A 26,629-nucleotide genomic window follows, 5' to 3' on the forward strand; every position below is an offset into this window, starting at 1 on the left:
TAGGGACATCGTAATTCATATTAATACATTTAGCAGTTCAGTTCTGTGCTATCCCCATTATACCTTGGTTAAAGCATTTGCACTTCGGTTCTTTCATTATTAAAGGGCTTCACCTTGCAATTCAAGAGCAAGGCATGACCCGCCCCGTAATGTTAAATATTACTGTTAATGTTAAATATACTACATTAGTAGCCTGGTGGTAGTAAGGTAATGTACTGGTTCTTTGCTGCATTAACATGCCATGATTAAGGGAGTGATGATTCCACTTTCTGTCAGAAAATTATTGAGTAGAATGTATGATCACTTGTCTGTTAGACAGCAGCAAGACAATAATTCAAAATGCTCAGACACAAGTGGCTAAGAGAACTGAAGAGAGGAGAATTGAGCTTTGGAGTGGCCTGAGATCATTTATTGTCTGTCTTGAACCCAATAGAGATGCTGTGGCAGGACATAAAACCAGCGGTTTATGGCTGAAATGCTGTAGGTTATCTAATTTAATACAGTTTGACAAAGAAGACTGTTTATCTACACTGTGGTGGAAAACAGATAATCAATAATATATGCAATTAAAAAGGAAATTAAAAGGGGGTAATTTATTTCTTTTTTCACACCAGTGTAATAACAAAAGAATGTATGTCTCTTTTCTCCAGCTTTAAATTACCCACTGTTCAAAATGTTGTGACACAAGGCCTTTATAAATCCTCCTGTGTTGCTGGTTATGAAAGCCCTAAGCTGTATAGCATATATTCACACCTTAATATTACACAGTGTGATTATTGTTAATCAACATCAATCAACTGTAAATGTGAAAATTATAACCACCTCAGCTTTATAACCACCTCAGCTGTAGAACCTGATGGAAGTGTGTCTGAGCACACTATGTAAGTAAACTTATTCAACCTGTAAGGGAAGTGCCTGTCAATGCCTGAGTGATACGATCATATTATATTTGGTGAAAAAAAGTGAGTTGGTTCATCAGTTCACAAGATTATATCGAACGCAGTCGTGGACAATTTAGTGTCTCCAATTCACCTCACTTGCATGTCTTTGGACTGTGGGAGGAAACCAGAGCACCCGGAAGAAACCCACGCAGACACGGGGAGAATATGCAAACTCCACACAGAAAGGACCCGGACCGCCCCACCTCGGGATCAAACCCAGGACCTTTTTGCTGTGAGGCGACATTGCTACCCACTTAGCCACCGTGCCACCCCTTATTTAGGGATAGAAAATTCTAGAACCTGTAAAAAAGTTTCTTTGGAGCCAGCATGTTATATTTGAAAAATAAAAACAAATAACTAAAAACCACAAGAACAGTGTATGTAAGCACATCTAGCACACTTTGCACTGGATGGATAGGATGCATGTGAGCAGGGCAGTTACATTATATATTACAGTGAAAAGAAAGGCCTGTGGGTATGGATGGATAGTTGTGGGTCCTGTGAGCATCAATATTCAGTACTTTCTAAAAAAGCTTAGGAAGTCTCAAAATTCTCAGCAACCCTTATAGGAGTCTGGAGAACTGCTCTGCTCGGGACAGGAAAGCTCTCCAGTGTATGATCGAAACTGCACAGTCCATTTCAGGAGCAGCCTTCCTCTCACTACAAGACATTTACCACAACAGGTTCATCAGAAGGGCACTCAACAACATCAAGAACAGTACACATCCTCAACAGAGCCTCTTCACACTTCTACCTTCCGGGAGACGCTATAGGAGCGAAGAGTCCAGGACAACAAGACTGACGAACAGTTTCTACGCACAGGCCGTCAGGCTTCCAAAAATCATCATGCTTTGGCAACACTGTAACTATGGTCATGCTAATAAAACTCATTACATTTAATATCAAACACTGCCCTTTCCCAATCACTCCAACTGTTTAAACTCTGGCCATCACACACACACATACATTATTTGCATATTAAACATTATTATTTTTCTTTTTATTTATGCATTTTCTCCCTTTTTCTCCCAATTTAGTGTAGCCAAGTACTCTTCCGCTACTGGGGATCCCAGTTGCATTCGAGGCTCATCGACTACTGCACAGGTGCCTCAGTCTGCCCTCAGTCTGCTAACCAGAGTCCTTGCACAGCATTTGAAGACCCCACCCACTTAGTCCGGTCTTTTCGCACACAGCAGACTCGATGGCCAATTATGTCTGCTGCAGGCACTGCCAATTATGCCTGCTAGATAGCGCACAGCTGACCGGTAGCAGAGCTGAGATTCAAACCGGGGCACATGGGTGCTCAAAGCCCACTAAACTCCTCAATAGCAGCAGTCTTCATCGATATACACGTTACCCGCATTACCATGGCACTAACACACCCGCATACCATGACAAACTGGCCACATCCCTAAACGTAACTTCTAAAATGAATGTTTATTATAGCACAAGTAGGTTTGTTTGATTTTCAAATGAATGCACATATCAAAATCTTCCAGAAAGCCTTTCCAAAAGAAATTGGAACTCCAACAAGCTCCACATATTTTAGGTCATACAGTGTAATAATAGCTTTTTCCTGTGGTATAGGAATATGATAAAATAAGCCGTCAGCATAAACAGAATCAATCATTAATATAATGACTTGAGAATTGAACCGTTCAAGCTATTCTTCTCAGTGTGCAAACATACATTGGTCCCCAGGTTCTTCCTTCCTCTGGGATCACCAAATGACCCACCGGAGGTTGGAGGTGGGCAAAAACGAAACGACTGGAAATAGCACCGATAAGCTCTTCCTTCAGATCCAAAAGCTCCACATCAGGGCAGGAAGCAAGAACCGCCTCCACAACTGACTGGTTCTCAGCACGGGAGAAGGTGCAAGTGGAGTAAACCACGATTCCCCCGGGACGCACGGCTCCCAACGCCGAACTGAAAGACAAACACATGCCCACAAAAATCAACTAAAAGAAGTATGGTGAAAGTCTGATATTAGCTCACTTTTTAAAGGCTAACAAGAATAAACACATACAATTTTAGATTTTATTACTAGACATTAACAGACATATTGTACATTTAGAGCAGCAGGAGGGGACAAACTTGCTACTGAACACCTTCAAAGTTTTGTTCTAATACACCAAGTCTGAAGAGCTAATTGGCAATTGTAGTGTTATGAATGTGACATTTAAACTCATGTGGACTTGCAAAGTTCTTCCTGGTCTGCACACATTTAGCATCAATAAGACAGTTTGGATAAGTAGTCATATAACCTTTCATGGAAGACGCAGATATTCACAATTAAGATTTTTATTTACATTCAAGATACTGTACCCTACAGTCACTGTGAAAGTGAATTAAAGCTAGCTTTCTTAGTCAAATCAGCCATAACATTAAAACCACCTCCTTGTTTCTACACTCACTGTTTATTTTATCAGCTCCACTTACCATATAGAAGCACTTTCTAGTTCTACAATTACTGACTGTAGTCCATCTGTTTCTCTGCATGCTTTGTTAGCCCCCTTTCATGCTGTTCTTCAATGGTCAGGACTCTCCCAGGACCACCACAGAGTAGGTATTATTCGGGTGGTGGATCATTCTCAGCACTGCAGTGACACTGACATGGTGGTGGTGTGTTAGTGTGTGTTGTGCTGGTATGAGTGGATCAGATACATCAGCGCTGATGGAGTTTTTAAACAACTCACTGTCACTGCTGGACTGAGAATAGTCCACCAACCAAAAATATCCAGCCAACAGCACCCCATAGGCAACGTCCTGTGACCACTGATGAAGGTCTAGAAGATGACCAACTCAAACAGCAGCAATAGATGAGCGATCGTCTCTGACTTTACATCTACAAGGTGGACCAACTAGGTAGGAGTGTCTAATAGAGTGGACAGTGAGTGGACACGGTATTTAAAAACTCCAGCAGTGCTGCTGTGTCTGATCCACTCATACCAGCACAACACACACTAACACACCACCATTATGTCAGTGTCACTGCAGTGCTGAGAATGATCCACCACATAAATAATACCTGCTCTGTGGTGGTCCTGTGGGGGTCCTGACCATTGAGGAACAGGGTGAAAACAGGTAAAAAAAAATTGTAAACGAACAGATGGACTACAGTCAGTAATTGTAGACCTACAAAGTGCTTCTATATGGGAAGTGGAGCTGATAAAATAGACAGTGAGTGTAGAAACAAGGAGGTGGTTTTAATGTTATGGCTGATCAGCAATAAAAAATTATCAAACCACCTGCTTTACTTGAATAAAGCTGTATGAACTTTTTGAAATTCTATTTTCAACTGTGGCACAGCGGTAAAACACGCTAGCACACCAGAGCTGGGATTTCAAATACATCATATCGAATCTCAGCTCTGCCATCCAGCTGAGTTGGGTGCCTACATGAAAAACGATTAGCTGTAGGGTTCCTTATAACTGGTGCAATTACCACCTCTGCTGAATGATTGATGGCACCAGCGCAGAGTTGAGGAATAATGCTGATCAGGGTGTGGCTCTCCGTACACAAAGCTGATCCACATATGAACTCGCATCATGCAGGTGAAAAGATGCAGTCGGTACTGCACACGTGTCGGAGGGGGCGTGTGTCAGTTGCGAAGCTCCTCAGTCAGCAGTGGAGGGTTGTATCGATAGAGGTGAAGCGTAACGCAATCAGGGTAATTGGATACGACTAAATTAGGGGAGAAAATTGGGGGGAAAATTGGAGAAAAAAATTTTATTTTCACATTTTCCCCTTTTACTATCTAGTCAAGTCCAGTTGCCCCATTTGTAAATTCTTCCAGACTATCACGTGCCCCCTCGGACACACCGGTGCCAACAACTTCTTTATACCTATCAGACATGAGGTCTCACAGAGAGCAGTATCAAGTATTGAGAGTCACGTACTACTTATCCATGAATCGACCAGGTGACTCAATGGAACCCATTTAACCACCTACCCCTCTCAGACACAGCCAATCGTGTCTGCATGTGCACCCAGTCGGTCAATAAAACAGCTGAGATTTGAAATCAAGAGCTGGAGATATCAGTGTTAGTTATCTATCGAATTAGAGTGCAAGTACATTTTGAACCTTACTTGAGTAGTTCCCCAGGGGTCATTACTAGAACCACTGCTGTTCTGTTGTACACTCTGCAGTTAAATTATATAGCTACTTACTCTAAGTAGATGGATATAATGTATTTATATAATGTCTATAAAGTTATTACACTTTGATGCATGGCCTCCTAGTTTCTTGTTAGCAGTCATGACTGATTTTAGCTGCCAATTGTGCCCACTAGATGGCACCCAGCCAAACAGTAGCAGAGCTGAGTTTCGACCGGGGTGTTCAGAATCTCAGCGCTGGTTTACATAAAATTAAATGCACACGTCAACATTTTTCAAAAAGCCTTTCTAGAAATTCCTTATAAATGATTTACAGTTCATTCACAGAGGGGTATAAAAAAAAAAGAATCAAACCACCTATAACACTGTTATTATGTGCCCCTCTGACACACAAAAGTGCCAACAGCTCCTTTTTACCCATCAGAGATGGGTCTCACAGAGAGCAGTCACTCACTACTTCTCCGTGAATCGACCATTCAACCATCCACGCCCTCAGACACAGCCAATCGTGTCTGCATTCTACATATGCGCCCAGTCAGTCAATATAACAGCTGAGATTTGAAGTCAAGAGTGTATCAGTGTGTTTCAGTGTTATCTATCAAATTAGAGTGCAAGTACATTTTGAACCTTACTTGAGTAGTTCCCCAGGGGTCATTACTAGGTCCACTGCTGTTCTGTTGTACACTCTGCAGTTAAATTATATAGCTACTTACTCTAAGTAGATGGATATAATGTATTTATATAATGTCTATAATGTTATTAGACTTTGATGCATGGCCTCCTAGTTTCTTGTTAGCAGTCATGACTGACTTTAGCTGCCAATTGTGCCCACTAGATGGCACCCAGCCAACCAGTAGCAGAACTGAATCATGACATGCACCCTATGAGACACTCACAAAACTTTTAGTTTAAGCTTTTGATTATGGTAGACTGCTGAACATCTTTATAGTTCAGCCATAATTATGCAGCTTTAAATACCAAGTCAATCCTTGCCCTCTGTGTCTCCCCAGCCAATATCTGTACTTTTTTGCATTAACAACTTCACTTTCCCCACTATTTTGGCAGTTAGATATGAATTTTACTCTAAATAGAAGCTGGCCGTGTGGTGTGCATTAAACACTAATAAAATGACAATCCCAAGCAAGTAAACTTCATAGCGTATACTGCAGAATAAGCATAAAGGTTATTAAATGTCTAGTCTAGTCATACCCAAGATGCTTACCAGAGCAGCTCCTTTTGCAAGGAGGGTAGCATAGCTCGCTCTCCTAGCCGCAGCTTTCCCTGCTGAGCTTCGGCTGTAAACAGCCAACTGCGGTCATTGGAGCATGGGGCGTCAACCAGCACCTGGCGCCAGATACACGAACACACAAACGTGTGAATATTAGCAAGCAGATAGCAGTAAGAGGAGAAATATTCCGTGCACCTGATTCGGAAGATGTGAACAGTATCAGGAGGCAGCATGGCGTGAAGGGAAAAGGTCGATGTTAAAGCCCTGAAGGAAATCCATACAAAATACAACACATGCTCACAGAAGCTAAAAAAACTAAACGACTCAATAAAAAAAGAAAAAAACTAAAACAAATAAGAAGCCCTGAAACAGATGGCGGACACACTCGAGTTACAACAAAGTTTGGTAATTGGAAAAGAAAGGTAGAGGACTAGTTGGTAAAAATGTGTCAAAAATATAATCCTATCTTTTAATTAAGACTATCTATCTATTTATTTACATTTTTAGCATTTAGCAGTTATTTTTATCCAAAGTTACAGACTTACAGTACAGTATATTGTTTAAGCAATTGAAAATTAAGGGCCTTGCTTAAGGGCCCAACAATGGCAACCTGGCAGTGGTGGGGTGTGAACCAGCAACCTTTTGATTACTAGTCCAGTACCTTAACCACTAGTCTACAACTGCCATATCTATCTATCTATCTATCTATCTATCTATCTATCTATCTATCTATCTATCTATCTATCTATCCATACTATACAATACTATATACACTGATCAGCCATAACATTATGACCACCTTCTTGTTTCTACACTCTGTTCAATTTATCAGCTCCACTTACCATATAGAAGCACTTTGTAGTTCTACAATTACTGACTGTAGTCCATCTATTTTTGTACATACATTTTAGCCTGCTTTCACCCTGTTCTTCAATGGTCAGGATCCCCACAGGACCACCACAGAGCAGGTATTATTTGGGTGGTGGATCATTCTCAGCACTGCAGTGACAATGACATGGTGGTGGTGTGTTAGTGTGTGTTGTGCTGGTATGAGTGGATCAGACACAGCAGGGCTGATGGAGTTTTTAAATACCATGTCCACTCACTGTCCACTTGGCTGGTGGACTATTCTCAGTCCAGCAGTGACAGTGAGGTGTTTAAAAACTCCATCAGCACTGCTGTGTCTTATCCACTCATACCAGCACAACAAACACTAACACACCACCACCATGTCAGTGTCACTGCAGTGCTGAGAATGATCCACCACCCAAATAATACCTGCTCTGTCGTGGTCCTGTGGGGGTCCTGACCATTGAAGAACAGCATGAAAAAGGGCTAACAAAGCATGCAGAGAAACAGATGGACTACAGACAGTAATTGTAGAACTACAAAGTGCTTCTATATGGTAAATGGAGCTGATAAAATGGTCAGGGAGTGTAGAAACAAGGAGGTGGTTTTAATGTTATAAAGGTATTGCTCTTCAAACATGCCATTTGAAAAGACTGGCACTTCAACCTGCATGGCAATGCTTCCATCCAGTGGAAAAACACACACATGACAGAGTAAGAGCACTGGGTTTTCTGGCAGTCAAACTGACTTGACAGAAAGGCTTTCAATGCCACGGACAGAGTAAAAGAAACCGATCTGTTCAATCCATCACAATGCCATCTTTTGTGTAGAGGAACGTATGAATGCCTGTATGCTTTCTGTCTCTGTTAGCTCACAGTTTGGCTGAATTAGCTGAATCCACTAGTCTGGATGGGTGTCTACATACTTTTGACCATACAGTGTATAAAAGTGTATTTTGTCTACCCATCCACCTCTTCTTTTTATGTTCCTGACAGGCCCAATTATTTTCTTGCCAACCGCTTCATTCTTGACACCAATGAAAACCACTAAAGAAGAAGGCTTAGTCAGCGGCCTGTCTGAAGCCTCTACGCAGGGTAAGATTGGCGTGTTTGTTTCTAAATGCTGGCTGGGGATGTCCTGAGTGTCTCTGTGGATAGAAAAGTTGCATTTGTGGAACTTTCACTAGTGCCAGCTGTGCTAGGGTTAGGTACATTTGGAAATGTTTGATAGATTTAAAAAAAACATAATTAATTTTAGCATAGATGGAGCAGATGATCAACAAGATATGATTAGGTAGAGACACAGCTTCTTCTCTTTGCAAAGTGGGTGTGGTCAGGTGAAGATTGGAAGTGTGGGTATTGTGCATGCACCAAAGGAATTGCAATTGGCAATTAAAAAATTAGTAAAATGACCAAAAAGAGGCCGCTGGGGTGGTTCAGTGGTCTAATATGCAAGCCCACCAGTTTGAGTTTGAGCTCTCTAGTTTGAGTATCAGCTGTGCTATCAACCAGGCCAGGCATCTACCCGGCACAATTGACGATGCCTGAAGGAGGGAGGTTGGGTTCTTCATTACCACTGCAAATCAACCCCTTTAGGCTGGTAAAAGTCCCGTCACAGATAATGGATGGCTTGCACAGGGCATAGTGTGACTTACAAAGATGTACACAGTACGTCTCTCTGGGAGAGTCCTTAGTGCTTAGTGGTTAAGGTACTGGACTAGTAATCAAAAGGACTCTGGTTCAAGCCCCACCACTGCCAGGTTGCCACTGTTGGGCCCTTGAGCAAGGACCTTAACCCTCAATTGCTTAGACACTATACTGTCACAGTATTGTAAGTGGCTTTGGATAAAAGCGGCTGCTAAATGCTGAAAATGTAAATGTGGGATTTACATTACGTGCTAGCCTACAGTCATGGCGGCGAGTGGTGTAAGCAGCAGAAGAGTGGCAATTGGGAGCTGGAAATGACTAGATTGGGAAAAACCATGTGTTATTTAAAGACATTGCAAAATAATACCAACCAATAAATCATTGCACTGTAGCTTCTGATCAGAGTCTTTCTGGACATTGTTTTATTAACTTACAGAAGTAAGAAAGCATTTTAAAAGCCAGGAAGCTGTTTTTGGTTCCAATCTCTGATCCACCTAAGATTTGCTTTTAGTGAACCTGGTTGCTGACCACACCATGTGAGAAAAAGATCTGCTTCTGAGTCTGAACTAGGAATGTAACGATGCACCACAAGACAGTTAAAAATCGGTGCACATGTGCCACGATTCGAATCGGTTATTATTTAAAGATGAATTTACTTTAAACAGCAGATAGTTCTGGCACTATTTACCTCGTCTGGTTGACGGCACTTCACAAAGTTGCCAGGTAGAGGATTTATTTATGTGAGGATACTTTCTTTATTTGTATTATTCATTTATTTATATAATGTTAGATTTGTTTTAAAATTTCATTTCAGTTTTTTTACACAATAAGCATTATTTGGCATAGTTTGTACATACCTCAGAAATAAAAGGGCATTCATTATTTAGATAAATAAAAAATAAGCACAAATACAGTATTTTATTTTATTAAAGAGAAATAATACAAGGAAACTTTGTCATAATTTGTCTTTAATTTCATTTTGTTTAAAAAATATCTGGAAAAAATCGTATCGTGAACCCAGTATCGTGAATCGTATCGCATCGTGGGTAGAATGTATCATTACATCCCTAGTCTGAACATCAAATAATGTCATTTGTCATAGAAGACACACTGCTTTGGTTAATAACCAAAAGAAAGTGTATACTACCTTGTCGTACATCCCTGGCTTACTGCTGCAGACGTCTCTGCCATCCACGTTGGTCACAGTGATCATATCTCTGAGCGGAGGAGGGACATAAGACTCCAGAGTCTTTATTAACCACTGACACCTGCTTGTATCCAATTCGTTACAGTGCAGCAGCCCTGAAATTAAACACAAACAAAATAGACACTGCAACATGAGCAATGCTACAAAAAAGATTATTCGATTAAAATTGGATCAAAAGATAAGCAAAAAATGATCTCTGGACTAAATAGCCAAACGTATGTGTACACCTAATTGTTGATTGGTGGCCAGCCTATCACAGAACCATGGGCATTATTATGTAGTTGATCCCCTTTGCATCTAAAACAGCTTACACACTACAGGTTAGGTTTTCCCAAATATTATGCATGACTGTATTAATTTGTGAACATTTATTCAAAAGAGCAAGAGCATTGGTGGGGATAGAAACTAATATTAAATGAGCAGGCCATCTGACTAAAGGTAATTGGAGTTGAGGTTAGGGTTCCATAAAATACATCATATCACTCATGTTTTTGTGTGTGTACATTTATAAATTGTATATGCATTAAAATGATATTACACCCCCCCCCCCCCCCCCCTTCCTGCACTAAAGGTAAACTGTGTAGCAATAATAATAGTGACATACCGGGATTCGCCGTCTGCAAAACAGCCAGAGCTTTTCCTCCTGGAGCCGAGCAGAGATCCAGCACACTCTCCCCATCCCTTACATCTAGAGCTAGCACGGGCAGCAAAGAGGCAGCATTCAGCAGGTAGTACTGCTTCAGCCAGCCATCGTGATGCCTTTGTGAGCGGAGACGCACTGCGTCATTATGAACAAGACACTGAAGGGAGTGAAGGTTGAGAGAATCTCTTTGGGACAGGAGGTTGTAATAACCAAGCGATTTAAAAACCTCCTGTACACCTGTGAGATTGCTGAAGCGGTTCAGTAAGACGCCGTACTGCCAGCAGTTGGGATTCATCAGGACTTCTCTGAAAAATAAATCACAGTGTAGATAGTCCATGAGTTATGGTTTTGTGAGTACTGGGTAACTTTGAATAAATAAAAGTTGCTAATTTCTCCTTTAAGCTTGAGGACTTTATGTGAAAATAATATATGGCCAAAACTATGTGGACACCCCTTCTAAGTTAAGGTGTTTTAACAAACCCCATGCTAAAAATGAATATATAATCAATAATTTAAAATAAATGATAAGTTTTAAATTTCCTGGCAACAATTGGAGGAAGCGAGGAGGAACTCCAGTGAATAGCATAAAGCCCAAATTAAAAGTGAATCACAGTGTTAATTGTGAGAACTTCTTATAAATGATGATCTGACTAAATGTCTTAGTAAAACTCTAGTGGAGTGTGCCCTAAGTCTTGCGGAAGGCTGTCCTTAAATAGTGAACACTGAAAAGTGTGGAGTTACCTCATCTTAATGTCCATGATTTTGGGAAGCTTGTGGTCGAATGTCCACATATTTCTAGCTATACAATGTATAGTGCAACACTATGACGTTTTATCAAATATTTTCTATATAAATAACATCTGAACTGCTTATCAAAAAATTTAAATAAGACATGTCCTATCCCTATCATTTATTTTCAAAAACTGCTATGGTCAGGGTAGCAGTTGGTCTGATGCATCCCAGAAACACTCAAAGAAAGAAAGAAATACACCCTAGACATGTAGCCAACCCATCACAGAAAACAAATTTGCTACTATACCTGTCATGTTTTATACACTTTGATTACACTGATGACATGACAGGTAACTACTGGTTACACAAGATTCAGTGGTCTTTAATGTCAAACACAGTCCAATTCACCTTAGTTGCATGTCTTTGGACTGTGGGAGGAAACCGGAGCTCCCAAAGGAAACCCACACTTACACGGGGAGAACATGCAAACTCCACACAGAAAGGACTCAGACCGCTTCACCTGGGAATCGAACCCAGAAAACTGCACTACTAGATTTTACTGTTGCAACGTGTTGCTGACTGGCTGTTCTAATATTCACTGGCAACTCCCCTCCCCAAAGTCCACTCACAACTTACACTTTTAACATCCTCTTTAGAATTTAGAAGTGCTGAAGGTACTGTTTGGCAGTGTTTTCCACCCAAATGTTTCATGCACAGTGATGCCACAAATGGTTGGGCGGCACGATGGCTCAGTGGGTAGCACTGTCGCCTCACAGCAAGAAGGTCCCGAGTTAGATCCCCAGGTGGGGCGGTCCGGGTCCTTTCTGTGTGAAGTTTGCATGTTCTCCCCATGGCAGTGTGGGTTTCCTCTGGGGGCTCCGGTTTCCTCCAACAGTCCAAAGACATGCCAGTGAGATGAATTGAAGACACAAAATTGTATGATGAATGTAATTAATTTCACAAATGGTTTGAGAGGGAAATGCACATTTGCACACTGTGTGTGTGTGTGTGTGTGTGTGTGTGTGTGTGTGTGTGTGTGTGTGTGTGTGTGTGTGTGTGTGTGTGTTTGTTTTCTAACCTTGCAGAAGTCCACTGATCTCCCAGCTCTTCACTGTACTGTCGATCAAAATGCTCCAGCACAAACTCACACACTTTCCTCTGAGATCTGCTGTTTTCATCATGTACAGTGGAAGTCTGGAATTCAAATGTTATAAGTAATGTTAAAACTGATCTAGAAACAGTTTAACTTTGTACAGCTTTGTTCGGATAATAATGGGTTAAAACATGTGAAAGTAAAACTAACCTTGCTGTGAAGTTCTCCTGTGTTTGCTCTTCTCTGGCTGAAGAAATGAAACAGCTCAGCTCTTAAACACTGCAGTGAAACTGCAGAAAAGCTGCTTTTCTTCTTCAAAGCTGCTCTGGTCAAACATTTTAATGAAAACATTGAATCAGCATTATTAACCTACAGAGTTAAACCGCAGTGTGAACTGCAGCAGTAAGGCACGGAAGAACACATTTCAAAATACAAGTTCCACTGTTATGTATATATAAGCTCTAAACTGGCATCTTAGTAACTCATGTTTAGCAGATGACAGTTTCTTATATGTAGTAGTAGTGTGCGAGAGGGAGTGTGTTATCGCGAATAACATCACGGTTGTGATTTGGCCGTAGATCATCACAGCCGTGATGTTATTCGCGATAACACACGACCTCGAGTGTTCTATTGCTTTTATACAACAGTTTTTACAAAATAAATAAAGAAAATAAATCAAAGAAGCCCTGAATTTCATATTAAATATGCTTTAATATTGACAATACCTTCCGCCAAAAAGTAGTTCCACAACGAATATAAAGTTTAACACTACAAAGCAGACATCCCAAGTTGCAAAAACTCATTTCAGGGAGGTAAGAACAACAAGAAGAAAAAGGCAAGAACCTCCGAAAGGAAAAAAAAAGAAATAAAAAAGCTCTCACACACACACCAAAGGATATGGGTGATAACAGAACTCTTAGGAGCTGCTAACTGGGCTATTAAGCTACCTGTTCGCGTTACAAACACATTAAAGTTCCCTACATAGTGCACTAGATAGTGAATTAGACAATTGGTTATGTTCCCCACACAGATTGTATATTAGATAACGCATTCATGTTCACTACATAGTGCACTAGACAATATATTAGACAATTGATTTATGTTCCCAACACAGTGCGCTAGATTGTATATCAGATAACGGATTTAAAACGCGATCGGGAATAAAGTGTGTGTCGCCTGCGTGCGCGTTTGTGTGCATGAAGCTTGTCGTTACTGGCAACGCGTCAGCGGAATAATACAGTTGTGGTGTGAAAAGGCCGTGCTGTTATCACGAATATCAGCACAGTTAGAACGCTTCTCAACCAATCAGATTGTAAGGTCGGAACTAACTGTTGTATAACAAAGCAATAAGCCACGAGAGGCCGTGCATTACTGTGATTTTAGCACGGGGGATGACGTTTTTGGCACGACGCGAAGCGGAGTGCCTAAAACTTCGTTCCCCGTGCTAAAATCATAACAGTAACGCACGGTCTCGAGTGGCTTATTGCTTTTATAAAACGGCGGTAAACATAAAATACAATAAATACAACAATATTTAATTCATAAAGGTAGTTCCTTAAAAGTGTTGCTAGGCAACATGAAGGCGAAAATAACATTAACTTTCTCTATTCAGTGGCGTATTAATATGGAATGATGTGAGGTGGTCCTATGTGTGCGTTTATCGGGGATTTTACAACGGCTTCGAACGCAGCTCAGCCAATCAGATTTTAGGACCGGAACTATCCGTTTTATAATGCAAATTTTGGTACTGATAAGATACCAAGTAAATACAGGGCGAGTATCGCCGGTACCAATACCGATACTTTTTACTTATAAAAGCAGTTTGTTTACTTTCATGTAGGGGAGAGCAGTGTGTCATAATTTATGAGTAGGGCATTTATTACTATAATGAACTAAGTCTGAGGTTTTTGTTCAGAACCAATTATAAAGGGTGTCCCAAAATTCACGCAAGAAGTAATTTTGATAAAGACCACAGGTTTTTAATTGAAAATTTTACATTTTTAATTGATTCATAAAGTATACAGTATAGGGTTATGTATGGAATAGCATATCGGGTAAATGGCCTCCACGGCTTTGCTGGCACATACGCACTCTTTTGTTGAAATTTACATTTACATTTACATATTCAGCATTTAGCAGACGCCTTTATCCAAAGCGACTTACATTACAGTTACAGTATACAGTCTAAGCAATTGAGGGTTAAGGGCCTTGCTCAAGGGCCCAACAGCAGCAACCTGGCAGTAGTGGGGCTTGAACCAGCAACCCTCTGATCACTGGTCCAGTACCTTAACCACTAGGCTACAGCTGGCCCATGAAATTTTCCATGACTGTTTTGCATAAATGTGGCTGAATTTCGTTGATACAGCGCTCAATTTCCTCCTTCAAGGCGTGGGTGGTCGTGGGCTTGATGGCATAAACCTTAGACTTCAAAAAACCCCAAAGAAAAAAGTCCAACGGCGTTAAATCGCATGATCTTTACCGCACAAATGGCGCCAAATTCAAATCTTGCGTGAATTTTGGGACACCCTATATAATAACAAAACATAATTGATCTCTTTCATTACACCTTTCTGAAATTATCACCAAACACTCCTCTCTCTCAGCCTCTATTCTCTCTCTCTCTCTCTCTCTGCTACATGTGTTCGGTCTCTCGGTGCCCTTATGCTGCCTTCAAGTCGTGTCGGAAATATCGTATTTACGAGATGAGGGCACATGAACGGCAACTCAATGTTGTATTTACTAGTGGGAAACTCTGATTTTTCGATGAACCCAGAGTTTCCGATGTGGGGGCTTGTCATTAACAAAACGTCATGGCGACTGCCGGTATGGATGCTGCCCCTACAGTAAACAGTAAAAGTTTTGAGCTTATTAGCGATAGTTTTGCATGTTAAATGTAAAGTTCAAGCTTGTATACATTTTGTATACACCGTGCACTTGTTCTGATGAAGAATAGCAATAGTCCATTTTTACCCGACCAAAAACCACTTGAACGCACATCATGTCGTAATTACGACCTCCGAACTCGTAGTCACGTGACGGTACCACAACAAAACACAGTAGATCAGGAGCAGTGAGGTGAGCATGTAAGATGTGAGAGGAGCGTCTGTACAAACATGGTTTCTACTTTCTGATAAAACGTGCTGAATGTAGCGGAGAAAAAGTAAAACTGAAGTATTGATACTATCGATACTTGGATTGATCCGCCCATCACTAGTAATAAAGTTAGAACAGCCATGTGAATGTGTCAATACCTAGCCTAACCAACTAGTTCACAGCTGAGATACTGACTAAAACTATAACTCATACATCATAACTATTATTATGAAAGATATACAATAAAGACTTGTGCACCGTGTGCAGTACACTAACTATATGAAATACATCACAGCTGTGAGATAATTTCCAAGGTAAACAACACGGTACTTGTTAGCTTAGTGTTAGCTGCTAAGCTAATTTTAGTGTTTTGTGTTTCTATAAGCACTCTGTATGTATAACTCTATCATATTAATATTGTAATACATACATTTTTGTATTTTTGTTTCTCACAACGTTACCATCATGGCATAATTTCCCTCAGGATAACTGGTAGTTGTGTTTGCTGTGTGAATAAATATGTTTATTTTTAATAGTGACCGAATACATGTGTTCTTGTTAATTTAAAATAAAACAATAGATCCTATTTATTATATCTGTTTACATTTATAAGCACAAAGTCAAAAGAAAACAGCACTTATTCATCAAAACAAACGCGGAATGAAAGCCACACTGTGCATGCTCAGAATGAGAGCCTCACTACGCATGCTCCGATTCACGAAACTGATCTACGTATTAGGGTCGTTTCGTGAATTTGCGTAAAGTGCGCAAAGTACGTAAGTGTGCGTTTGTACTTCACCTATGTATAATTTACACTATAATTTCAATAAAATTGCCCCTATTTCTGTATGTGCAAAGAAAAGTATTCAAAAACTTAGAATCTTCTGTCAGAAATAAAAGTAGAAAGAAAGAATTTGAAATAGATCCAAGAGAAAGTTTCAACAGGGAGATTGATATAATGCTTCTGCTACCTTTAAGTGGCATCAAGAACACAAAACAAAACTGGACTAACATTAAATATGGTTTTAAATGTAGAATTATTTGTTTTTCTGATGATAATTAGGCCTACGTTTTATAATACACAAAAGCCTTTAAGTACACAAATGAACCATCGTCTGGACTAAAGAACAATTGTTTTTAAGTGTGTGCAAATCAGGACAGTAATCAAGTACAGTTAAAATTTCAAATATATGTTCTTTATTTGTACTTGTAAATAAACTCATACAAAAACTAAGTACTCTGTGCAAAATAAGCAGCATCAACAATACAAACATTTACTGCTACAAGAGCAACATGGTCGCTGCAACAGAAATTTGCCCAAATGTCCCAGCTAACAATTTTTGGTTCCCAGAACGTTCCGAGAACGTTAGTTTTTGGTTCCCAGAACGTTCTGGGAATGGATCATTTTGGTTGCCCTTTGGTTCCCCAGGAAAGTTTTCTTTACGGAAATAGAACGTTCCCGTTTGGTTGTGCATTATAGTTGTGGGAACGTTCCCCTAACGTTCCCGTAACCTTAAAATTATTGAAACCTTAAGGGAACCTTGTACTAACCTTTAAATTATTGAAACCTTAAGGGAACCTTGTACTAACCTTTAAATTATTGAAAACTTTAGACAACCTTGCAATAACACTCCGGTAACACCGGCAGCCCGTGTCGGCTCTGACTCTTTTTGAATGACTGCCCAGAATCGGGCCAAATACACTGGCCCAAATCCGGATGCCAGATCTCCGCCGACTCTCCCATAACTGGGCCGGAATAGCCCCCAAAACACTGCGATACTATTTATTTACCGTTTTCTTCTCCTTTCACATCCTCATAGATAAAATAGTAGATTTATACTACAGATTAACTACAGATTGTGCAGCAGAAAGTATTTTATTAAGATAATTGCAGCAAGTAGTGTAATAATAATCATCAGAATATTATAAATAAGACCAATTACAAAAGCAAACCAAAATGACAGCTATATAAATACTATATGTAGAAAATAACATATTGCACACACACACACACACACACACATACAGTATATATATATATATATATACAGGTCCTTCTCAAAAAATTAGCATATTGTGATAAAGTTCATTATTTTCCATAATGTAATGATAAAAATTAAACTTTCATATATTTTAGATTCATTGCACACCAACTGAAATATTTCAGGTCTTTTATTGTTTTAATACTGATGATTTTGGCATACAGCTCATGAAAACCCAAAATTCCTATCTAAAAAAATTAGCATATTTCATCCGACCAATAAAAGAAAAGTGTTTTTAATACAAAAAAAGTCAACCTTCAAATAATTATGTTCAGTTATGCACTCAATACTTGGTCGGGAATCCTTTTGCAGAAATGACTGCTTCAATGCGGCGTGGCATGGAGGCAATCAGCCTGTGGCACTGCTGAGGTGTTATGGAGGCCCAGGATGCTTCGATAGCGGCCTTAAGCTCATCCAGAGTGTTGGGTCTTGTGTCTCTCAACTTTCTCTTCACAATATCCCACAGATTCTCTATGGGGTTCAGGTCAGGAGAGTTGGCAGGCCAATTGAGCACAGTAATACCATGGTCAGTAAACCATTCACCAGTGGTTTTGGCACTGTGAGCAGGTGCCAGGTCGTGCTGAAAAATGAAATCTTCATCTCCATAAAGCTTTTCAGCAGATGGAAGCATGAAGTGCTCCAAAATCTCCTGATAGCTAGCTGCATTGACCCTGCCCTTGATAAAACACAGTGGACCAACACCAGCAGCTGACATGGCACCCCAGACCATCACTGACTGTGGGTACTTGACACTGGACTTCAGGCATTTTGGCATTTCCTTCTCCCCAGTCTTCCTCCAGACTCTGGCACCTTGATTTCCGAAAACAGTACTTTGGACCACTGAGCAACAGTCCAGTGCTGCTTCTCTGTAGCCCAGGTCAGGCGCTTCTGCCGCTGTTTCTGGTTCAAAAGTGGCTTGACCTGGGGAATGCGGCACCTGTAGCCCATTTCCTGCACACGCCTGTGCACGGTGGCTCTGGATGTTTCTACTCCAGACTCAGTCCACTGCTTCCGCAGGTCCCCCAAGGTCTGGAATCGGCCCTTCTCCACAATCTTCCTCAGGGTCCGGTCACCTCTTCTCGTTGTGCAGCGTTTTCTGCCACACTTTTTCCTTCCCACAGACTTCCCACTGAGGTGCCTTGATACAGCACTCTGGGAACAGCCTATTCGTTCAGAAATTTCTTTCTGTGTCTTACCCTCTTGCTTGAGGGTGTCAATGATGGCCTTCTGGACAGCAGTCAGGTCGGCAGTCTTACCCATGATTGCAGTTTTGAGTAATGAACCAGGCTGGGAGTTTTTAAAAGCCTCAGGAATCTTTTGCAGGTGTTTAGAGTTAATTCGTTGATTCAGATGATTAGGTTAATAGCTCGTTTAGAGAACCTTTTCATGATATGCTAATTTTTTGAGATAGGAATTTTGGGTTTTCATGAGCTGTATGCCAAAATCATCAGTATTAAAACAATAAAAGACCTGAAATATTTCAGTTGGTGTGCAATGAATCTAAAATATATGAAAGTTTAATTTTTATCATTACACTATGGAAAATAATGAACTTTATCACAATATGCTAATTTTTTGAGAAGGACCTGTATATATACAGTATATATATATAAACAATATAAAGAAGTACTGTTTGTTTGTTCGTTTATCAGGATTTTAACCTCATAACACAAGATTCATCAGTTCACAAGGTTAAATCGAACACAGTCATGAACAAGTTAGTGTCTCCAATTCACCTCACTTGCATATCTTTGGACTGTGGGAGGAAACCGGAGCACCCAGATGAAACCTACGCGGACATGGGGAGAACATGCAAACAACACAGAAAGGAACCCAGAACCTTCTTGCTGGATCTTGTGACCTTGGCTGATGATCTACACCGGCTGTTTGATGCTGCAGAGTAGTGTTCATAGTTTTTACTCATGTATGAGAGGTGAATAAGCAAATGTGGCTCAGTGATGGTAGTGGACACTTGAATATCTACAAAAAATACAAGGGACAACCTTTGGGTTATAAAATTATATACGATCAGCCATAACATTAAAACCACCTCCTTGTATGAATACTCTTGTTCTATCAGCTCCACTAACCATATAGTTTACTAACCATTTACTGACTTTCCCTATGGGATTAATAAAGTTATCTATCTATAGGTGCACTTTGTAGCTCTACAGTTCCACTGTCGCTTTTTATGCTTATCTATGCTGAAAACACATTGAGCCGTGTCAATTCGAAATGTAAAAAATCTATTAATCACCACATAGATACGTTAAAAGCGCTTCATTAAACTTCCCTGACGCATTGTGCAATGTCAGTTTTAACAAAGTATTATGAATGTAGAAAATCAATTAAACACCACATACATGAGTTTAAAGCGTTTCTTTAAACTTTTCTGTAAATCTTTCCTGTTAATGTTATCCACAGTATTCAATGAACTTTATTATATTCGATGATTTAGCAGCTGTTGTCTAATGCTAGAAACTGTTAGCCTTTTAGCTAACGTTACCTGAAGTGTTTCAGTTCAGACCAGACCAGTTAACCTAAAACTCACTAGATAACATTACCTAACAGTTTCCATTTCCAAATTACTCTCTATCTTAATCCATAACTCATTAATAGACTTTCTGCTTACATTTTACTAAGTAAAAAGTTGTTAAGATTAAACGTTTATTTACCTCACACGAACGAACGATTCCTCATTTTCAACGGCTCGCGTCGCACTGTTGCCATGGTGACGCTGTTCAACATGGGCCAGATGATTGTGCTAGCTGGGTTAACTTAGAAACCTTCCGGGAACGTTACTGGAACAATACTTTATACACATAAGAAATAAAACCTTATACAAGCTTTAACTAATGTTCTCTGTTAGTTCTCATAAAACCATGAGAGAACGTTAGGTTTCATAGTTTTATAGTTGGTACTTGTAAGTAAAGGTTGATCTACATGGACCGTCTCAAGCAAAAGGCTGTTTTTTTTTTTGTTCCTACTAAAAAACTTTAAAGATCGTAAGAAAACCTTCCGGGAACGTTACTGGAACGTTACTTTAAACACATAAGAAAGAAAACCTTAAGGCAACTTTTAGATAACGTTCTCTGTTAGTTTTCATAAAACCATGAGAGAACGTTAGGTTTCATAGTTCCCGGAACGTTCCGGGAACAGCGCTGATTTTTTAACGAAAATAGAACGTTACCATAACGTTATGGGATGGTTCCCTAAAAATAACCATAGGGGAACCAAAATCTAACGTTACGGGAACGTTCTGTGTTAGCTGGGGTATCGTTTTCAGAATGTTTTGTGGTGTTTCTGCGCCATCATGTGGATCTTTGCTGAGGTAACTTGTCCAGCTTGTAACTTGTCTCTCTAGGAGAGATTTACTATATAAAGAAAAGTAAATAAACGTTAAACAATGTGGCTGCACCGCTACAGCGTCTGTACAGGAGCTCAAATACTAAAGAAAATACAATTGAACACGTTTCCATGTTGTGTTTTGAGCACTGATGAATAACGAGTGTTTTATGAGAGGAAAAATCAGCACAAGAACCCGGGTGGTTTTATACGAGCTGAACGTGTTTTTACTTCTTAAATATGATGTATAAATCACACACTGAACACAATATGGCTGTTTTCTTCTTTTAATAGGAACAGTTGAGAGTGCAGTGTTAAAATACTCCTACATGAATAATAAACATGAGCATTTATTATCGACCGAAGTTCCACTTTTTCTGGCTTTTTGTAAAATACACAAAATTATTAAATAACTTAAATTCATTTTCAGTTAGAGGTTTTTCATACAACCATATACAATAATATAATAACAAAACTACATTTTCGCTGCACCTCTGTGGCTTACAAAAATAAAGTAAACAAAAGTATTACTGTAGAACAAATGTTTTAAACTTTAAATGATTTTTTATTTCATTTTTTCATTTTTATCATTTACTGCCGTAAAATATCCCCAGTCACGTGATGGTACCACAACAAAACACAGTAGATCAGGAGCAGTGAGGTGAGCATGTAAGATGTGAGAGGAGCGTCTGTACAAACATGGTTTCTATTGTCTGATCAAACGGGAGAAACGTGCTGAATGTAGCGGAGAAAAAGTGAAACTGAAGTATTGATACTATCGATACTTGGATCGATCCGCACATTCCTAGTAATAAGGTTAGAACAGCCGTGTGAATGTGTCAATACCTAGCCTAGCCAACTAGTTCACAGCTGAGATACTGACTAAAACTATAACTCATACATCATAACTATTATTATGAAAGATACACAATAAAGACTTGTTCACTGTGTACACTAACTATATGAAATATATTACAGCTGTGAGGTAATATCCAAGGTAAACAACACAGGTACTTGTTAGCTTAGTCGCTAGTGTTAGCTGCTAAGCTAATTGCAGTGGTTTCTGTTTCTATAAGCACTCTGTATGTATAAATCCATTATATTATTATTGTAATACATACATTTTTGTAAGCAGCTGCTCCCAGTAGGGTTGTAAATAAATTCAGTTGTTTAAAGCTTGTTTCTGGTGCTTTACTCTCTCGCAACGTTCATGGCATATTACCAACAAGCGTCTAACTCATACCATGTAGTTGTGTTTGCTGGGTGAATAAATTTGTAAATGTTTAATAATGACGGAATATATGTGTCCTTGTTCATTTTAAATAATAATATATGCTGTTCTGTTTACATTTTTAAGCACAGTCAAAAGAAAAGAGCTCTCATTCACCAAAACACAAACGCGAACAAGAGCCTCACCGCATGCGCAGATTCATTTGCGTAGGGTGCGCAAAGTGCGTAAGGCGCGTACGTACTTCACGTACGTATAGTTTAATAATAATAATAATAATACATTTTATTTATATAGCGCTTTTCAAGATACTCAAAGACGCTTTACATAAGACAAATAATCAAAACAAATACGTACATACACCATACAAATCATAGTTCAAAATAGTACATCAACATCAAGAATAATTAAGATAAAAACAAAGAGAGCAGCATAAGACAGTTCATGAAAAATTAGCTAAATTATGAGAGAGAACAACAAATATAGAACAATTTCTTAAAATTAGACAGAAACAGGACAGATTCACATGCAATCAGGAAACTGAAAACTTTACAAGTTTTAGGATCTAGGACTTCACATTTCTGTCGTGATCTAAGTATAAAAACTATTAAAAAGAATAGCAAAAATAAAAGCATTTATTTCGTGTTGTTACAAGTTAAATGCCATTTTGAATAGATGAGTTTTGAGAAGTGACTTGAATTTGGACAGGTCAGGACAATCTCGTAGGTGTTTGGGGAGAGCATTCCATAAAGATGGAGCAGCTATGGAAAAGGCCCTGTCACCCCAGGTCCGGTGCTTGGTCCTAGAGGGTATGGACAGTAGGTTAGCCTCAGAAGAGCGAAGGCTACGGGAGGGAATGTGATGATGGAGCAGGTCGGTGAGGTAGGATGGGGCCTGATTATGGAGAGCTTTGTGAGTGAATAGAAGAATTTTGAATTGAATGCGTTGAGCAACGGGAAGCCAATTAAGTTTTTGGAGAACAGGTGTAATATGATCACGGGAGCGAGTATGAGTAAGGAGGCGAGCAGCTGAATTCTGGATATACTGAAGTTTTTTTAGGATTTTGTTAGATGTACCATAAAGGATGCTATTGCAATAATCAATTCTGGATGTAATAAAAGCATGAATCAAGATTTCGGCGGCAGAAAAGGAGAGTGATGGACGTAGACGTGCTATGTTTTTTAGATGAAAGAAAGCAGTTTTGGTGATGTGATTTACATGGCGGTGAAAAGAGAGGTTGCTATCAAAAATTACACCAAGATTTCGGATGTTAGAAGACTGAGACAAAGTGTCATTATCAATGGTTATTTGAAAATTTTTTGTGGTTTTTGCCAGGGTTGTAGGACCTACGATGATCATATCAGATTTTTCACAGTTTAATTTGAGGAAATTAGCTTTCATCCACAATTTCATTTCAGTGATGCAATTTGTCAGAGTGGAGTGAAGTTCAGTATTAATGGATTTGGAGGAGATGTAAAGCTGAATATCATCAGCATAGCAGTGGAAATGTAAACCATGCCGACGTATGATGTCACCAAGGGGGAGCATATAAAGAATAAACAAAAGGGGACCTAACACTGAGCCTTGGGGAACGCCTTGGGACAGTGGAGCAATGGCAGAACTACAATTGTTGATATTAACAAACTGTTGTCTGTTTACGAGATATGACCTTAACCACAAAAGGGCAGTACCAGTGATGTTGACAGAGGATTCAAGGCGGGACAGAAGAATGGAGTGATTAATGGTGTCAAAAGCTGCAGTAAGATCAAGGAGGACGAGAATATTAATTTGTCCAGAGTCTGAGGAAAGAAGAAGGTCATTTGTGACTTTGAGGAGGGCTGACTCAGTGCTGTGCTGGGGGCAGAAACCAGACTGAAATTATTCAAATAGATTATTGGAATTTAGGTGATCTTTGAGCTGTGAGGCAACAACACGTTCCAGTATTTTCGACAGAAATGGAAGATTGGAAATGGGCCGAAAGTTACTCATAATGTTAGAGTCAAGTCCAGGTTTTTTAAGTATGGGAGTAACAGCAGCCAATTTGAGTGATTGAGGGACTGAGCCAGAACTAAGAGAGGAATTGATTATCTCTGTGATAAGTGATGAGATAACTGGAAAACAACCCTTAACAAGTTTTGATGGAGCAGGATCCAAAACACAAGTGGAGCTTCGCATCCCTGTTAAGATCTCAGATAGGTCCAAATGAGACACAGGTGAGAACTGAGACAGAGGCTGGGTAATAAATTGAGGTGAGATAGGCGGAGAAACAGAGATGACAGGGGAAACTGTCAGAAAATTGTGGATATTCTCAACTTTTGAAAAACTTTTGAAAAAATGAGAGGTAAGAGTTACACTTGTCAACTGTAAAGGAATTGGTAGTATTGTCAACTGGTTTGAGAAGTTTATTTATTGTGGAAAAGAGAGTCTTAGGATTTGTTGATCCAGCATGTATGAGTTCGGAATAGTAAGTGGATCGGGCTGCCGTAAGAGCGTCTTTGTAATGTTGAAGATAATCAGAATAAATCTGATAATGTACTGTTAGACCGGTTTTCTTATAAAGTCTTTCAAGCTGGCGTTTACGGGATTTCATTTGGTGAAGCTCAATTGTGTACCATGGTGCAGAATGACTAAATGAAACAAATTTGGTTCTCAAAGGAGCCAGCTCATCAAGACATGAGGCGAGTATGTCATTATAGTAATCGACAAGGTCAGATGAATTACTAGACATTACAGGACAGACAGACATCTTTTTAACAAGAGAATCTGAGAAAGCAGAGGGAGAGATATATTGAAGATTCCTGAAGGATATTTTACGTTTAGCTCTAGTGATGGGCCTAGTGACCTCAATGTCCATGATGATTGTCAAATGATCAGAGACAGTAAGGTCATGGCTGGACGGCTGATGAACTAGGACACCAGTAGAGCAGACAAGGTCAAGAGTATGACCTTTTTTATGAGTTGGAAAATTTATATGTTGTGTGAAATTAAAACACTGTAACAATTCCAAAAATTCCCTGGCAAATTTACAGTTGTTGTCATCAATATGGATGTTAAAATCACCCATAAGCAGTACAGAGGATGAAAGGGCACTAAGCTGGGTTAAAAAATCTGAAAAATCAGAGAGAAAGGAAGCGTTTGGCTTTGGCGGACGATAAACTACAGCAGTGACCAGAGGAGTAGGCCCTGACAACTTGAAAGCCAGGTGTTCAAAAGAAAGAGCAGCAGGAAAAGACAAAGTGGTTATTTTAATATCATCCCTATAGACTGCAGCAACACCACCACCTCGCCCTTCCATACGAGGTTCATCAATATACGAGTATCCCATTGGCGTGGTCTGATTTAACGTAAAATAATCCAAGGGTTTATGCCAAGTTTCAGTGAGACAGAAAAAGTCTAGTTCACTGTCAGATATAAATTCACTAAGTACAGTACTTTTTGTGTTGAGTGAACGAACATTAAGCAATGCCATTTTCAAGTAATATTGTTGTGTAGTTGGCTGTGAGGAACGAGGAAGAGAACGGAGATTTGCAAAGTCCACTCCGCGTTTCCCATCCCACTCCGTGGACAGCGTTGTCATGGAGACTACACCGCTACTGGTGTGCAAGGCAGCAGCGCTCTGATGACGTGTTTGCGGAGCGACAGTGCGCACGGCTGACCAGAAGGATGGAATAGCGTTACCGTTTCGAAAATAAACAAGCTTTCTCCGGGAGCCCCTGTGAATATAACGAGGCCGGCGAAAGAGTCCAAGCTGTTTGATGACTGAAATACACGATGGAGTAGTGCAGTTGTTGAACTTCCTCAGCTGGTCAACGGAATAGTTCAACATCGTGCCGATCCCAGGAAAACTCATCCACCGTTCACCACCGGCCGCAGACGCGATGTACAGTAGAAAGAACAAAAAGTATCAAAAATAAATAAATAAATAAATAAAAGTATCAAAAGTAACACACTATTACTAGTTTACACTATTATTTTCATAAATTGCCCCTATTTCTGTATGCAAAGCAAAGTACTCAAAAACTTACAATCTGCCAATGCCTACCAATGTACTGATGTCTGTTAGGATTTTAACAACATAAGTGGAAGTGGACTTGCATAACAGGCAGCAGCACCACCCATGATTAATGTTACAACCCTTAAATATAAGTGGCCAGTCAAATTGGAACTTATTAAAAATTAAACTGCACACCCCTTACAATACATCCTCAGACCCTACTTTGAGAACCACGGCTCTAATGAACAAAATTATAATAATAGTTAAACAATTTAATTGTACTAATCTAATTTCTAGGAATTGTTATCCAAGTATTTTTTTATGACTCCTACTTAAATACTGCTTGTATGGAAGCACTGTTACATCTTTCACCCTCAGGTTTATCAACATTTTGTGTACAGATACTAACATATGCTATATGTTTAGATTTTCTGTACAGATACTAACATATGCTATATGTTTACATTCTTAT

General features: G+C 39.6%; 1 protein-coding gene across 1 annotated transcript; it reads right to left on the reverse strand.

Annotated features, from left to right (window-relative positions):
- Positions 1-1,260: 1,260 nt before the first annotated feature.
- nsun3 (NOP2/Sun RNA methyltransferase 3) lies at positions 1,261-22,368 on the reverse strand. The gene is made up of 7 exons (XM_063010848.1): positions 22,352-22,368; positions 12,666-12,780; positions 12,441-12,556; positions 10,592-10,935; positions 9,928-10,082; positions 6,280-6,401; positions 1,261-2,867 (listed from the first exon to the last, which is right to left on the reverse strand). The coding sequence occupies exons 1-7, from the start codon at positions 22,366-22,368 to the stop codon at positions 2,600-2,602; spliced, it is 1,137 nt and encodes a 378-aa protein (XP_062866918.1). The 3' UTR covers positions 1,261-2,599.
- Positions 22,369-26,629: the final 4,261 nt, after the last annotated feature.

The sequence above is a fragment of the Trichomycterus rosablanca genome, chromosome 15 (genome assembly GCF_030014385.1).
Source record: "Trichomycterus rosablanca isolate fTriRos1 chromosome 15, fTriRos1.hap1, whole genome shotgun sequence".
Lineage (NCBI taxonomy): Eukaryota > Metazoa > Chordata > Actinopteri > Siluriformes > Trichomycteridae > Trichomycterus > Trichomycterus rosablanca.